A 17383-nucleotide genomic window follows, 5' to 3' on the forward strand; every position below is an offset into this window, starting at 1 on the left:
CTTTATCCTTTCAATATCGATCTGTAGTAATGTCAGTTCTCTTATTTCTGATATTGATATTTTATGTCCTTTTTCTTTTTTTTCCTTGATCAATTTGGCTATAGGTTTGCAAATTTTATTTTCTCAGTGAACTAGCTTTTCATTCCATTAATTTTCTCCAATGTTTTTCCTGTTTCATTGATTTTTCCTCTAATGTATATTGCTTCCTTTTTTTCTGCATACTTTGGGTTCCTGAAGGTCTGGTTTTCTTAAGTGGATGCTGAGATCATTCCTTCTCCATCCCTATACCCCTACTTCCTTCTCCTTTCTTCGTTTCTAATGTCGATGTTGGGTGACATAAATTTCTTTCTAAACGACACCTCACAAATTTTGATATGCTGTGTTTTTATGTTCATTCAGTTAGAAATACTTTCTAATTTTCCTTTCTGTCTAATTTGAGTTAGTATTTGTGAAAGGTTTGTGTCTAGATGCATTATTTTGCATGTGGACATTCAATACTTCCAACACCATTTGCTGAAAATACTCTCCTTTCTCTGTTTAATTCCCTTTGCTCCTTTGTCAAAGACTAGTTGACTGTATTTGTATGGGTCTATTTCTGGACTCTATGTTCCATTGATCTGTGTGCCTGTTCTTTCACCAATTACATGATGTCTTAATTGCTATAGCTTTATAAGTCTTAAAGTCAGGTAGTGTCAGTTCTCCAGCTTTTTACTCTTCTTCAGTTTTGTGTTGGCTATTCTGGGTCTTTTGCCTTTGCATATAAACTTTAAATTCACTTTGTTGATATTTACAAAATAGCTTGCTGGAATTATGATTGGGAGTGCATTGAATCTGTAGATCAAATTGAGAAGAATTGACATCATAACAGTAATGAGTTTTCTAATCCATGAACATGGAATATATCTCCGTTTCTTTAGAACTTCTTTAATTTCTTTTATTATTATTATTTTTTAGTTTTCTACATATAAATCCTGTAAATATTTTGTTAGATTTATATGCACCTACTTCATTTCTGGTACTATTATAAATGCCATTGTGTTTTAAATTTCAAATTCCAATTGTTCGTTGCTGGTTTGTAGGAAAGTAGTTGACTTTTTTGTGTTAACCTTGTATCATGTAACAGTGTTATAAGAGGTGTTTTTTTGTCACTTCTTTGGGATTTTCTACATAGACATTTATATCATCTGCAAACAGACAGTTTTGTTTCTTTCTTCCCAGTCTGTATACCTTTTACTTCCTTTTCTTGACTTTTTGCACTAGCTAGGACTCGCGGTATGATGTTGAATGTATATAGTACAGTCATAATAACTATTTAATTGTTCTTGTCTACTAATCCTATTGTCTGTGTTATTTCTGGGTTAGTTTTGCTTGGTTGATTCTTTTATTTATTTTGGGTCATATTTTTGTGCATCTTTGAATGTCCAGTTGTTTTTTCATGGAGGTCAGACATTGTGAATTTTGCCTTGTTGGGTGCTGGATATTTTTGAATTCCTATAAATATTTCGAGCTTTGTACTGGGGGTGGTTACTTGGAGACATTTTGATCCTTTTGAGTCTTGCTCTTAAGTTTGTTAGGGGGACCAGAGTAGGATTTAGTCTCGGGCAACATCCTCTGAGTCCTCTCCTTCCATGAGGCTGTGGATTATGAGGTTTTCCACTCTGCCTGATGGTGTCAGGGTATCAGGAACTATTCCCAGCTCTAGGTGAGCTCTGGTAATTGTTCTCTCTAATTTTCTTTTTTTTTTTTTTTTTTTGGATGATTTTTTTTTCAGTCTTGGGTAATTTCCTCACATGTAAATGCTGATAAGTACTCACCAGAAGACTTGAGGGCAGGGTGTGGGAGGGTATTCTTTCCAGATCTCTGCAGTTTTTTCTCTTGTCAATGCTCTCTTCTCCATTACCCTCTCTGCGCACCCCAATCGTCTTGGCTGCCCTGGACTTCCAGCCGTGTGTCTCAGCAACTTAGGGAGACTCAGGCTTTACCTGGGTTCCCTCCCTGCCTCACATCCTGGAAACTCTCCAGACTATCTGCTGGGCTAGTCCTAGGGTTCACCTCTTTTGTTCACCATCTTTCATTGATCACTCTTCCTCATTGTCTGGTGTCCAGGTGTTTGAAAGCTGATGTTTAATATATTTTGTCTGTTCTTTTAGCTGTTTAAGGTAGGATGGTAATCTAATCACTGTTACTCCATCTTGGCTGGAAGCAGAAGTTGATGGCACTTTTTAAAAAGTAGCTACAGAATGTCGAAATGATTTAAAAAATTTTTACAGTAACAAGGAATGTGGATGGGAGGTTAGAACTCAAACTTTCCTTTAGATTCTAACCTTAAACTGTTGTAGCTCCACCTTTTAGACAAGTTCTACCATAAAAACCTAGGTATTTTAATATCTTCCATAGCTGAACATATCTCTTGTTTTGTCCTGAAGCAGTACCACCAGCCTGTTTTAGAAAGTTTTTTCTTGGAAAACTAGGTATCTAGCTTTGGCCCCATTGGTGATTTTAAACCATTTGAACTGTGCTTTTCTTTTTGTTTTGTTGTTTTGTTTTTGAGAGAGGCTTACTGTGTCCCCCAGGCTGGAGAGCAGTGGTGCAATCACAGCTCACTGCAGCCTCAACCTCCCGAGCTCAGACAGTCCTCCTGCCTCAGCCTCCCAAGTAGCTGGGACTAAAGGCATGAACCATCATGCCCAGCTAATTTTTTAAATTTTTTGTAGAGGCGGGGTCTCACTATGCTGCCCTGGCTGGTCTTGAACTCCTGGGCTCAACCAGTCTTCCCACCTCAACCTTCCAAAGTGCTGGTATTACAGGCATAAGCCACCATGCCCGGCTACTCTGTGCTTTTCCAATTTTTATCTCGATTATTAAAGGACAGGCTCTTATGCGGGGAATATTGTCTGAAACTAATCAAATTATTAAGTCAGGAAGACAACTAATTTTTTGGATGATGTAACCATATAGTACTTTAAATAGAAAAAAAATTGTACTAATAGAAGTTAGTAGAAAAAATTTAAATAATAATAGCTTTTATTTTATTCTTTTTGCTGAAAGATTTTGAAACCATGGTATAAAATAAAAAATCATTAAAGCTACCTTTTTAGATACTTTTTGTTAAGTTAGCTTATAAAGTGAGGATGTCTATCTAGAATGTATGACGGATGTAACAAGTGAAAGTTGCAATAGTCTCCATGTAAAATAAAATTTAGACTGACAGTTTTAGATCTTTTTCAAGTTTTACTCTAATGCTCATTGTCTTCTCTCCCCTTCCCCATCTGCATAATTTAATCTTTCCTTTCATGGTTAAGATTTGGCAACCTCGTGTGTCTTGCCAGGATCATTGTTAAAAAGCTGTAATTTTTTTTTTCTTTTTCGTATCCAAGCTGTCCCAGAGCCTGGTGAGCCACCCTTGCCCTGGGTATGGTGCAGCTACTGCGCCTCATAGCAAAAGGCCAAGTTTTAAAGCATAGCGCTTCACATGTTATCAGGAATTTATTTTCTGCTCAGCTGCAGGATCTCTTGTTTGCTTTAAAACTGTAAAGTGGAGTTGGGGAAAGCTATCAACAATCTTCAAGTGCCCAGGTCTTTTAGTTTCTGACAGAAACAAGAGCATTTCTGCAAAGGTTGGGGAGTGCGTGTGTGCATGTGTGCGTGCATGTTTGTAGTATTTAGTAAACATTCCAAAGATTTCAAAGTCTCCAGGGCTCCACGGGATGTCTTTGTTGACTTGATAACTGTGGTTAGGCAAAATGAAATGAGAGTCCAGGATAGGTCAAGATAAGGTAATTAGCAAATTCCCTAAATACTCAACTAGAGAATTTCATGGCCAGTCTTTCTACAGATGATTGTTCTTATTTTTCCTCTTTTGTTTTCAATTACAATTCATTAATTGAAACCTAGTAACTGGCCTGAAGTTGTGTTCTGTACTCACCTGTGTTTTGATCTTTATCTGTCTAGTCCTCATATTACTTTCTGGCAAGCTTATGATTCTGGCATATAACAGTTGGGGCAGGGTGGGAGCTATTGATTTGATCCCTCATCTGTGTTCCTACATTTCTATTATGGTTATTTGTTGGCCAGTCTCTTCTTGCTAGACTGAGTGCCCTTGGATTGGGAAGATCGCATTGCCCGGCACTAGGTCTGCCCCAGAAGGATGCTCAATATCATTGTACCGAATTAAACTGAAAGTTTGTTTCCTTTAAACTCCATGTTATCCAAGGTAAACACAGTCACATGTTGCCTCTTAGGGTGATCTTGAGTATTTTTTCTCATCTCCGTCACCACCATTATCCAACCTAAGGCTTGTAAAAGATCTTTATACCATTTCTTTCCAGATTCAAGAGGCTCTGCTGAAGTTCTTTTAATCAATATTCAATGACAACATTTTTATATCAGGCAAGGGTTGTTGTAGAGCTCTTTAAGATTCAATTATGTGAACATTAGTTCATGAGCTTCATTTGAAACAGGTTTATTTTGAGGTGGGATCGAGTCTTGTCATTTTCTATGAAGTGATGAACGTCAGAGCCGGAGCTCTTGTGGCAGGTCCAGCTTGGAGGTGAGCAGGACACAGGGTTCCTAACTGACCCAGATGATCCGAGGAGAACTGGGAGTCTGAGAACAGAAATAAAGCTGGAGCCCAGCCAGGAGTGGTACGCAGGGCTGCAAACCTGACAGCAAGGCCGAAATCCAGGCCTGCAAGTGACAGAGCAATGACAGTTAATTGCTTCTCTGTACTGATTGCTTGTATGTTTCTTTTGCTATTGGATACTAATAGAATGACTCTGAATATGACAATAGAGTATAACTATTCCGTGAACAACGTATAATATGGAAAGTCTGCTTTATGTGAGATGTTTATCTGCAAATTATTGAGCAAAGGGTTATTATTTGTTATTGCTTAAATGATTGGTTTTAAACTACTAAATCCGGTAAGTTTTTTTTCTAAATAGCATTTGTGTAATATTTTGGAAAAGGCAAAATGATGTAAAAATTCTATGTGTATTTTACTTAGTACCACAGAAATCTCACTGGAATTAACACCTGTCATTTGGATGGAGAACTCACATGGTGAAAAGAGCCTAGGCTCACAGCTCACCCTCGGCTGGCCACATTCTAGCCATGCAATCTTAGGCAAGGTGGACCAGAAACTCAGGTTCTCCTACTTCATCTGTGGCATGAGGACGGCACCTCTGTGGGAGGGCACTGTATGGCGTGGGGACACTGGGCATGGGGACATTGGGCGTGGGGACACTGCACCGCAAAGCTTAGGCCCCGACACACAGCGGCTGGTGCATCAAGGGTGGCTATTATTGTTTTGGTGCTATGATTATTTTAAATAATTAAAGAAAATAAACTAAGAACATCTCAAGATAAAGGGAACAGATTCTAAGTTAACCTTTTAAAATTACTAGGCCCCTTTAACCTCCGGGAATAGCACTCAGATAACAATGTCTTAGTATTACCGGAAGATTTGCAGAGTCAAGGGCCTGTTTTTATTCCTAGATAATGAGATAATCACATGAATGGAGAAAAAAGCATGCTTCTCTCACCTTTTAATAGAGTAAAACACATCACGTTACCGGAAACCCTTTTGCTCTGTTTTTTACAGTAAGAAAAAAAGTAATTAAACTTCAAAGTCAGATCTGTAAATAGCTACATGAGGACCTACGGTAAAAGCAGAGCTACGAGGTCTTCTTTTTGCTTCTGAAACTGGGGGGTGATGTAGGGGCTGCCCAGACCCATGGCATCCCTTGAAACTCAGAAAGAAGCCAGTGCTTGGCTGGATTCTCATGAGAGTTAATTTGGAGCTGGAGGCTGTGAGAGGTAACACTTAGCCTGTCCTTTTGCCACTGGTCGTGTGCTGCCAAGTGAGAGGGCTCGTGTGGCATCAAACCATGCCTTATCTTAAGGTTGACATCACATTTCCTCAGCTTGGCCAGAGGTGCTGCAGAGAGAGAACTGCACAGTATTTGCAGAATTTGTTCAATAATTATTGTTAATCGTTGATTTCACTGAAGATCTATGTTTGCTTTTTGCTCTTATAAACAAAACAGGTATATTCATAATAATGGATTCTAGTAAGGCTCAAGTACCATTTGTGTTGAGTGTCTGTATGCCATCATAGTATTAGAAGTTTCATACACGTTAACATTTATCTTCACAGGAACGTCAGAAGGCAGGTGGTATTAGGTCACATAGCTAACAGGGGACAGATTAGGAATTGGCTACTGCTCAATTTGAATCCCAAATCAGTGCTCTCTCTGTTGTGCCTCTAAAGCCCCAGGACCCAGACAGGGCAGTATAGGTAACCCTTACTAGACTAGTCTCAACAGTGTTTGGCCCTTGACAAAATGCCATGAAGTTGGAACGTGTAGCCCTGAGAAGGGTTGTTGGCAGAGGCTGCAGAGTGGCTTTCAGAGTGGTTGGCCAGCTAAGACATCTGCATCAATGCCTCGCACCACTGGGGGTTCAGTTTTCCCTCCGATTAGATCTTGTCTACCCTGTGCCCATAGAGTCAGCATGTGCTGCGAGATCACAACCCGGGAGATCGTTCCCCGATGCTGAGATAGAGACACCGCCCCACAGACGCAGTTACACACTGCCATGTGTAAACAGATCAGGAAAGGAGCAGGTGCCTAGCCCAGCCGGAGCTCCAGTTCACACAAAAGTTTTAGAAAACCCAAGAGGTAAAAGTTTAGAGAATATCGTCTTCTTCAAACCTCCCTTTAACACTATAAAGTGATAATAGACAAGAAAGTAAAAACTTGGGGGAAAAAAAGCTAAAGCTCAATTATTGACACTGTTTTAATGACCTCCACAGGTAGATTTGAGAGGTATAGGAGCAAAAATGACTTTAAAATAAATAAGTTGTTAAAGTTTTATTGGTGCTGCATTCCCAACCTGAGGTTTTCTTTGATGAAATTCAGATGAAATTTCACATCTTGTGCTGTGGAATCCTATGAAATGCTTGGAGATTCAAATGGTTTGTGTTGGTTAAAGCAAGCCTTAGGCTTTGTTTTTCATTATGCTAATCAGTTTTCCCCCAGCTTAATTGAAGTGTAAAGTCATTTGAACAACACTGGTCTTTTCTGTACACAAGAAGGTTAAGAACCTCAGACAGCTCACGCTGCTGCCAAGAAGTCTCCCAGTCGTATTCTTCAGATTAATTACCTGCAGAAACAGAAGTAAGAAAATCCATTACAGGTTAAAGCAATGATTTTGGCAGGATCTGAAAAGCACTAGGATTATGTCATGGAGAAAACTTCAGCGAATCTCACAAATGGGGGCTCTCCTAAGCAGATCTGACATTTCAGTTTTTAACCATTTGTATTTGAAGGCAAATATTGAGGTGGCAGGGGTTTTTATTAAAATATTAAAATCAAACTTTTTCCTATATAAATTCAGCAATATAATTTAAATATTCTGATTTGTGCAGTTTTATTAAAGCCACTGAGCCCACAGTGATGCTAAAGTTTTTGAATGCAGGGAGCAGGCCAGTCTTGTCTTACTCTGTATGTTGTTTTATAATATTGATTTGAAAATGCAAGGTTATACTACAGAGACCAACTTTTTCCTCCTCAATCCTGTGCTGGCAGCCACAATAAATGTGCTTGAGTCCCAGTAGTGAGAGTGTGTGCCTTCTCTAGAAGCTGCTGTCTGCACGAACAACCCAAAAATGTCATAGAAATGCACAGTTCTAGGCTGGGTGTGGTGGCTCATGCCTGTGTAATCCCAGCACTTTGAGATGCTGAGGCAGGATAATCGCTTGAGGCTAGGAGTTCAAGACCAGCCTGTGCAACATAATGAGACCCCATCTCTATAAAAAGTTGAAAAATTACCTAGATGTGGTGGTGTGCATCTGTACTTCCAACTACTCGGGAGGCTGAGATAGGAGGATTGTTTGAGCCCAGGTCAAGGCTCCAGTGAGCTATAATCGCACCGCTGCACTCCAGCCTGGGCAACAGAGTGAGACGCTATAGCTAAAGAAAAAAATAAATTCATGATTCTATGCTACAGATTCTTTCACGATTTAAAAAGCAAATATTAATTAAACACTAATTTCTAATTAATTATTCAGTGCTAATTTGCACAACTGTTGAGACAGCACATAGGAATTTTGTTAAACTTGGATTTATTTTGGTAATTTTTATTAGAAACAGCAACAACAAGAATAATAACAATAGCTTAATTACAGCTTATATTTATTTATACATGCACTATATGCAAAAATGTATTCTAAGTACTCTACATGTGTCAACTCATTTAATATTATAACAACCCTATGAAATACTCTTGTTGCCCCTATTTTATACATAGAGGCAGATAGAGATTAAGTAATTTGTCCTAGGTCATGTAGCTAGTAAGTAGCAGAGCTGGGGTTTGAACCCAGGTAGCTTGACTTCATAGTCCATGCTCGTAAAGACTGAAGTCTATGCCTCTTCTGCTAGTGCTGTCAACACCAACTTAGCTCTGGAATGTCTTCTCCTACCTTAGTAGAACTCTCCCTGCCTTCCACCTGAGGCCAGAGACCTTCCCAGGTAGGTGTGTGTTGACCCAGCGTCCTACACAATGGTTGTTACACCAACCTGACTCTGCCTTCTTTTATTCACACGTTAGAAAATTTCACTGAACTGTTTACTCCTCAGAGGGAAGACAGGTATAAAATACCTTCTTATCTTCCTCACTTCTCTCTCCCGGTGGCTTGACATTATGAAGTGAGATTTTCTTTCCCTCCTATCCAAAGTCAAAGGACAAATGGAGAAATTCCACAGAGCTACTGTCCATTCACAAGAAGTTATATAGCACTTAAGGACGGTCTCTTTCCCTTGAGCAATAAGTACTTAGTATTCATTGAAGTATTTCTCTGCTGAGCTCTCATAGTATAATAGCAACCAATCCCAACAAGCAAAAATAACTTGTAAATTTGCAAAACCAGGCCAGGCGCAGTGGCTCACACCTGTAATCCCAGCACTTTGGGAGGCCGAGGCAGGCGGATCACAAGGTCAGGAGTTCAAGACCAACCTGGCCAACATAGTGAAACCCTGTCTCTACTGAAAATACAAAAATTAGCCGAGCATGGTGGTGTATGCCTGTAGTCCCAGCTACTGGGGAGGCTGAGGCGGGAGAATCACCTGAATCCGGGAGGTAGAGGTTGCAGTGAGCTGAGATCATACCATCGCACTCCAGCTTGGGCAACAGAGTGAGACTGTCAAAAAAAAAAAAAAAAAAAAAAAAAAAGGCAAAACCAATGGGTGGACCTTATCTTACTTGAACTCTCATAAAATTATTTTATATGTGAACATTCAATAAAAACTGTCATTTTTGAGATAATTCTATGTATTTTAACACAGTATAGTTTAATGTAACAACCACTACTAAGGATATAGAACATTCCAATTACCTTCAAAATTCCCTTGTGCAGTGTCCCCAACCCAACATTTGGCAACCACTGATCCATTCTTCGTTCGTTACGGTTTTGTCTTTGGAGAATGTCATACAAGTGGAATAGTAAAGCACGTAACCTTTTGAGATGGGCTTTCTTCATTCAGTGTAATGCCTTTGAGACCCATGCAAGTTATTTTGTGTATCAGTCATTCATCCCATTTTATTACTGAGTATACTCCATTGTATGAGTGCACCACAGTTTATCCATTCACCAGTTGAAGGGCCTTTGAGTTGTTTCCAGTTTCTATCAAGTCTGAACAGAGCCACCATAAACATTGGCGTACTGGTTTTTGTATGAATATGTGTTCATTTTTCTAGAGCATATACTTAAGAATTGCTAGGTCATACGGGAAATATGCATTTGTAAGAAAATGGTGAACTGTTTTCCAGGGTGGTTGTGTCATTTTGTGTGCCCACCAGCAGTGGGGGAGAGTGTGTTTCATTTGTTCCATATTCTCACTGCACTTGCTTTTGTCAGCATTTTTACTTCTAACCATCCTACTAGATGTGTAGTAATATCTCATTGTAGTTTTAATTTGCATTTCCATAATGACTAATGATGTTGAACATCTTTTCCTGTGCCTGCTTATTACCTATATAACCTCTTTGGTGGTCTATTTAAGTCTTTTGCCCATTTTTCCCCTTGCCTATTTTTAAAATTGGATTGTTTTCTCACTGTTGAGTTTGTAAAATTCTTTATATTTCTCATTCAATAGAGAGAAACAGAAAAAGAGGATGCACACACATCCCCACCAGTACTCCTAACAAACAATATGGATTCTACATTGGGAGCATAAAGAATGGTATATTTAGTTCTAGGAGAGGAGGAGCGTGAGAAAAGGATATTTGCAAGTTGTTCTTGCTTTATAGTTTTATTTCTTTAAAGAGATATGCTTAAGACATAGTTTTAAAAAGACTTACACAATATTTTTTTGTAAGAGCTTAGCAGCCCTCTTGGTTAATAGATATGTTATTCTCTCTCAGAAGTGCCATAGACACACTTGAAAATTATTTCTACGTGTGAAACAATTATCTGTTACTTCGAAAATTGACAGAGCCTGGCTGGGCGCTGTGGCTCACGCCTGTAATCCCAGCACTTTGGGAGGCCAAGGCGGGTGGATCATCTGAGGTCAGGAGTTCAAGACCAGCCTGGACAATATGGTGAAACCGCATCCTACTAAAAATGCAAAAATTAGCCGGCCTTGGTGGCGGGGGCCTGTAATCCCAGCTACTCAGGAGGCTGAGGCAGGAGAATTGCTTGAACCCAGGAGGCGGCGGTTGCAGTGAGCTGAGATCACGCCACTGCACTTCAGCCTGGGCAATAGAGCAAGACTCTGTCTCAAAAAGAAAAAAAAAAAAGGAAAAAGAAAATTGACAGAGCCTGAATTTAAGGGCAAGACCGAATTATTTATCAAGGAAGCAGAAGTTACAAGGTGGCAGATTTCAATGTCAGAGGCCACTTACTATTGTCTAAATATTCCATATGTTTTCATATTTCTGCATGTTTGTTTAAATTGCTTGTTTCCTTTGCTTGGAATGCCATTCTTATTTTTCCACCTGGTGAATTTTTTTTTTTTTTTTTTTTTGAGACAGAGTCGTGCTCTGTCACCCAGGCTGGAGTGCAGTGGCGCAATCTCAGCTTACTGCAACCTCCACCTCCCAGGTTCAAGCGATTCTCCTGCCTCAGCCTCCCGAGTAGCTGGGACTACAGGTGATGTGTGCCACCATGCCTGGCTAATTTTTGTATTTTTAGTAGAGATGGGGTTTCGCCATGTTGGCCAGACTGGTCTCAAACTCCTGACCTCAGGTGATCCACCCACCTCAGACTCCCCAAGTGCTGAGATTACAGGCATGAGCCACCACGCCCGGCCCTGGTGAATATTTTTATTCTTCAAGGCCAACCCCTGCTTGATCCCATTTTTCCAAATACAGCTAATATTTTCTTTGTTCACTTATCACTTTATATATTTATATAACTTATCAAATTAGTTTAGAAATTTGTAGGCATGTGTCTTCTCCACTAGACAGAGAGCTTCTTAAGGATAGCTGTGTGAGCCAATCATCTTTTATCCCTAACAACTAATTTAATGCATGCTTCAAAAGAGATACTCATTTACCCATTTATTCATTAATTTACCAAATATTTATTGAGTTCCCACTGTGTGTTAGGTTGAGGGGCAGAGTACTGAACCAACAGAAAAGATTCCTGCTTTATGGAGCTTACATTTTGTTGACCTTTTCAGATAACCAGATTCTCCTTTTCCAAAACAGTGGTTTTTAAAGCTATTAGTTTTCCTCAAAGCCCTGCTTTAGCTGCATCCCATGTATTTTGCTATGTTGTATTTTCATTATCATTTGATTAAAATTTTTTCTAATTTCTCCTGATATCTTCTTTGATCCAATGATTATTTAGAAATGTATTGCTTCATTTCCAAATATTTGTAGTTGATTTCTAACAATATCATTGTGGTCAGAGAACATACTCTTCCAATCTTTAAATTTATTCAGATCTGTTTAATGACCCAGAATATGATGTGTCCTGAAAATGTACCATATGCACTGCTATTGTTAGCTACAGTTTTCTCTACATATCAGTTACGTCAGCGTGGTTTATAGTGTTGTTCAAATATTCTATGTCTGTACTGGTTGTTTGTTTGTTTTAAGATAGAATCTCATTCTGTTTTCGCGGCTGGAGGCAGTGGCATGACCATAGTTCACTGTAGCCCTGATCTCCTGGGCTCCATGATTCTCCCACCTAAGCCTCCCCAGTAGCTAGGACTACAGGCATGTGCCACCATGCCTGGCTAATTTTTAAACTTTTTATAGAGATGAGATCTTGCTATACCGCCCAAGCTTTTACCTATTTTTTTTATTAGTTGTTCTATCAGTTGCTGAGAGAGGGACATTAAAATCTTCAGGAAAAATTATAGAATTGTCTGTTTCTAACTTTAATTCTGTCATGTATTTTAAATGCTTCATGTATTTTAAAGCTCTATTAGGCACATATGATTGCAGTGTTTTTCTGATAATTGACCCTTTTTTCATTATGAAATGGCCCTTTTTATTTCTGGTAATACATTTTGACCTCTATTTTATCTGATATTAATATTGCCATCCAGCCTTTTTATGCTTATTATTTCCATGGTATATATTTTTTCCATTCATATACTTTCAATCTATCTGTGTCTTTGTATTTAAAGTGCATCTCTTGTAGACAGCATATAGTTGGGTTTTGCTTTTTTTTTAAAAAAAAATTATTCTGCCATCCTCTGCTTTTTAATTGGTGTGTTTAATGAAATTATTGCTTTAATGTAACATGTCATAGAATTATTGCTATATTGGGTTTGAGTTTAGCATTTTATTTTTTGTTTTTTACTTGTCTCTTTTTTTTGTGCCTCTGTTACTCTTTTCCTTCCTTCTTTTGAATTATTTGAATATAGAATTTCATTTTAAATTTTCTGTTGGCTTTTTAGCTACACTCCTTTACATTATTCTTTAGTCATTTATGAGGGATCACAATATACATCTGTGACTTTTCCACTACAGTTAATACTAACCCCTTACAGTTAATAATAACCACTTACATGAGATCTATTGTACAGTATTGTGACTAACATACATGTATAATTAATAACATGTATGTATTCTTGAGACCCACTAAGAGAGTAGATTTTAAGTGTTCTCACCACAAAAATAAGTATGTGAGGTAATGCATGTGCGTGTTAGCTCAATTTAGCCATTCCACAATGTATATATGTATTTTAAAACATGTTGTGTACAATATATACAATTTTTGCCGATTAAAATAAATGAAAACCACTTATAATTAATGACATATACTTCATATAAAATATTGAAATCTTGCAGCTTGTAAATCCATATTTACCCCATCTTTTATGTTATGGTACTCGTATTTATTACATAAAAATACATTATAAACCCTGTAAGACAGTATTTTAATTTCTGTCTTTAAAAGTTTGAAGGTTCAAGGCTGGGCACAGTGGCTAACGCCTGTAATCCCAGCACTTTGGGAGGACAAAGCAGGATCACTTGAGGCCAGGGATTCAAGACCAGCCTGGGCAACACAGTGAGACCCTACCTCTATAAAAAATTTAAAAATTAGCCAAGCGTGGTGGGGTGCGCCTGTAGTCCCAGATCCTCAGAAGGTTGAGGTGGGAGGATCACTTGAGCCTAGGAGGTGGAGGCTGCAGTGAGCTGTGATCACACCACTGTACTCAAGCTGGGCAACAGAGTAAGACCCTGTCAAAAAAAAAAAAAAAAACTTAAGGATTCATAATAACATAAAAGGAAAATGGAAAAAGGAAAAAAATGAGTCTTTGAATTGATTCAGGTATTTATCATTTCCAGTGCTCTTCATTTTTTTCTGAGGGTCTGAGTTTGATCTTACACAATTTCTCTTTAGCCTGAAGAACTTTCATTAGCATTTCTTGCAGTGCCGGTCTTTTGGTGATTAATTCTTTCTGGTTTTGTTACTCTGAAAATGTCTTTATTTTGCTTGCTTTCTTGGAAGATATTTTGCTGGATGTAAAATTCTGGATTTAGTTTTTTCTCACCTGGTACTTTAAAGATGTAGTTCCGCTCTCTTCTGGTCTCCATAGTTTATAATAAGTCAGCTGTTAATCAGACTGCAGTTCTCTTGTATTTAATATGTCAGTTTTCTCTTGCTGCTTTTGGTATTTGTTCTTTATCTTTGGTTTTCAACAGTTTGACTATAACGTACCTTGAAGTGGGCTGTTTTGCATTTATTTTGCTTAGTCTTTGATTAGTATTTCATAATTGTGTGTGTGTATTTGTGTGTGTGTGTGTGTGTGTATATATATATATATTTTTTTTTTTTGAGACAGAGTATTGCTCTGTTGCTCAGGCTGGAGTGCAGTGGTGCAATCTTGGCTCACTGCAACCTCTGCCTCCTGGGTTCAAGTGATGCTCCCACCTGAGCCTCCCAAGTAGCTGGTACTATAGATGCGCACCACCACACCCAGCTAATTTTTGAATTTTTAGTAGAGATGGGGTTTCACCCTGTTGGCCAGGCTGGTCTCAAACACCTGACCTTAGGTGATCGGTTTGCTTCGGCCTCCCAAAGTGTTGGGGTTACAGACATGAACCACTGCACCTGGCCTGTAATTGTGTATTTGTGTTCATTAAATTTGTGCTATTTCGGCCATTTATTTGTTTGTTTTGTTTTTGCGCCACTGCGCTCCAGCCTGGGCGACCCTGTCACCCAGGGTCTTGCTCTGTCACCCAGGCTGGAGTGCAGTGGCGCAATCTCAGCTCACTGCAGCCTTGACCTCTTGGGCCCCAAGAAACTGTCCCACCTCAGCCTCCTGAGTAGCTGGTACTACAGGCACATACCACCACAGCTGGCTAATTTTTTTTTTTTTTTTTTTTTGGTATTTGGTAGAGTCAGAGTTTTGTCATGTTGCCTAGGCTGATATCAAACTCCTGCGCTCAAGCAGTCTGCCCACCTCAGCCTCCCAAAGTGTTCTCTGTGTTCTCTGGTTGGAGCACAGTAAGTGAAGGGAAGAATAATGTAAAATGAGATTGGAGAGGCAAAGAAGATCATGGAGAGGTTTATAGACCCTGATAAAGCATTGGAAATTATGATTCTGAGTAAGAAAATATGATTACCATAATTGTAAGGGTAGCTTGCCAAACTCATATTGCTTTATCCTTCAGAGTCTTGACCGATGAATAGGGTGGCCTTGTGATTGTATGACCTACCTGTCAGTTAACATAGTTGGAACAGAAGCTAGAAGACCATGCAGACTGGGTTTCTGCAATATGTGGGAAGTTGAAGTGGACATATTCTAACATCCCTTCCACTGCTAAGGTTCTCTGGTATCGCTGAAAACAAGTTGGCCTGCATGTAGAAAAGTATAGTGACAATTAAAACCACACTTTATGATGAAGAGCGCAAATGTAGAGAATGAAAAGACCACTGTAGAATGAAGAGTTGTAGTTACACACAGCTAAAGATTTCACTTGATTTCTGCATAAGAGCAGTATCTTTAGTCCGTAAGTGTTATTATGTTAAAACAATGGGCTTAAAACAGTGTGCTAGATAGAATATGTTTATAGATCTGATTTCCGGGGAACACTTAAAACTCACTTGATCCTTTCTTTGGTTTAGATGACAGCGCTTCTGCTGCAAGTAGCATGGAGGTGACAGACCGCATTGCTTCACTGGAGCAGAGAGTCCAGATGCAAGAAGACGATATCCAGCTGCTCAAATCAGCTCTAGCTGATGTGGTTCGGCGGCTAAACATTACTGAGGAACAGCAGGCTGTGCTTAACAGGAAAGGACCTACCAAAGGTGGGCATTTGAGTGACACAGGAACTGTAGTAGAATTGGTCTCATGGCAGAATCTTGCTCTAGCAAACACATTGTGCTCTTTAATATTGACAGAGAATCAAAACTTAGAATAACAATGAAACAGTCTTAGCACTGTCAACATAATCACACAATGTATGATAGTATTTTGGGGCTTGATGTTGGTGAATTGTATAGCCCAGTGATGTACATTTGTAGGTGATCATTAAATGCTTGTTGAGTCAAGGAAGGAACAGTCCAAATGGACCACTGAGAACAGTTCTTTTTTTTTTTGAGACAGAGTCTCACTCTGTCGCCCAGGCTAGAGTGCAGTGGCATGATCTGGGCTCACTGCCAGCTCTGCCTCCCAGGTTCATGCCATTCTCCTGCCTCAGCCCCGCGAGTAGTTGGGACTACAGGTGCCCGCCACCATGCCCGGCTTATTTTTTGTATTTTTAGTAGAGACAGAGTTTTACCATGTTAGCCAGGATGGTCTCGATCTCCTGACCTCGTGATCCGCCCGCCTTGGCCTCCCAAAGTGCTGGGATTACAGGCGTGAGCCACCGCGCCCGGCCGAGAACAGTTCTTTATCAAGATTCTCTGGGATGGAGAGAGCTTGCAGAAAGAACCACGATCCTTCGGGCCACTTTTGCAGGTTGTTGTACCTAGCTTTTTTTTTGAAAACTCTTATCTCTTTATATGCACTTAGTTTATACTATCATTCAGTTCAGCACAGCAACACTCGATCATATGCCACATTCAAAGCTCTGAGCCAAGCACTGGGGGTGCAGAGGTGGCGGGCCTCCCTTTGAGGAGCTCAGAATCCTATGTTATCATTAGCTTTTCCCCTCTTCTAGCTGCAAAGCAAGCCACTCCCATGCAAAGCCCAATGTTCCTTTTGACTCTCCTCTGCTGTCCGCAAGGACATCACCTGCTACAGAGCTCTGTCCCTGGTAGATTTCTGGCAAATTTAAGTCGTCATTTCATGTCCCTGTGGCTCTTGGGAATGAGATATTAAAAAGCAATATTTGTGTTAAATACTTTTGTCATTATCTTCTTAGAAGATAATGGAATTAGACAATTAGACAGTGTTGGAAATAAAACGCCTCATAACAATTTCTGTCCTGCTAGCTGGCGCCCTCATGTCTACATGAACTTGCGCATGGCTCATCTTTAGCCAGAATCACTCTTCCTCGTGACTAACTGTAGAAAAGAGAATTCATCTTGGCTGTAAGATGCCTTTGGCTAAAACGTTTTTTGAGATTACAACATTTAGATGTTCCTTTAAAAATACCTTTCATTGGCTGGGCACAGTGGCACACGCCTGTAATCCCAGCACTTTGGAAGGCTGAGGCGGTCGGATCACTTGAGCCCAGGAGTTCAAGACCCATCTAGGCAACACAGTGAGACCTCATCCCTACAAAAAATTAAAAAATTAGCTGGATGTGGTAGCAAGTGCCCGTGGTCCCAGCTACTCAGGAGGCTGAGATAGGAGGATTGCTTGAGCATAGGAGGCCAAGGCCGCAGAGAGCACCACTGCACTCCAGCCGGGTGACAGAGCAAGACCCCATCTCAAAACAAAAACAAACAAAAGGACTACCTTTCATTGTTATT

General features: G+C 39.6%; 1 protein-coding gene and 1 long non-coding RNA gene across 6 annotated transcripts in view; one reads left to right on the plus strand and one right to left on the minus strand.

The window, feature by feature from the left end:
- The window catches only part of EML1 (EMAP like 1), a 206385-nt gene that overhangs the window by 99083 nt on the left and 89919 nt on the right, over positions 1 to 17383 (plus strand). For all 4 annotated transcript variants that reach the window (XM_063715730.1, XM_054530510.2, XM_024231744.3 and 1 more), the window contains exon 2: positions 15590 to 15772. In XM_063715730.1, the coding sequence (XP_063571800.1) occupies positions 15590 to 15772 (183 nt within the window). The remainder of the gene's footprint in view (positions 1 to 15589; positions 15773 to 17383) is intronic.
- On the minus strand, positions 6858 to 15848 carry LOC129049845 (uncharacterized). 2 transcript variants are annotated; one of them, XR_008513220.2, is made up of 5 exons: positions 15569 to 15848; positions 15181 to 15319; positions 9126 to 9199; positions 7833 to 7973; positions 6858 to 7164 (listed from the first exon to the last, which is right to left on the minus strand). It is a non-coding gene; the product is annotated as an uncharacterized LOC129049845 (long non-coding RNA). The 2 variants fall into 2 exon arrangements; XR_008513221.2 differs by having other exon boundaries at positions 15181 to 15595.

The sequence above is a fragment of the Pongo abelii genome, chromosome 15 (genome assembly GCF_028885655.2).
Source record: "Pongo abelii isolate AG06213 chromosome 15, NHGRI_mPonAbe1-v2.0_pri, whole genome shotgun sequence".
In the NCBI taxonomy this organism is placed as follows: domain Eukaryota; kingdom Metazoa; phylum Chordata; class Mammalia; order Primates; family Hominidae; genus Pongo; species Pongo abelii.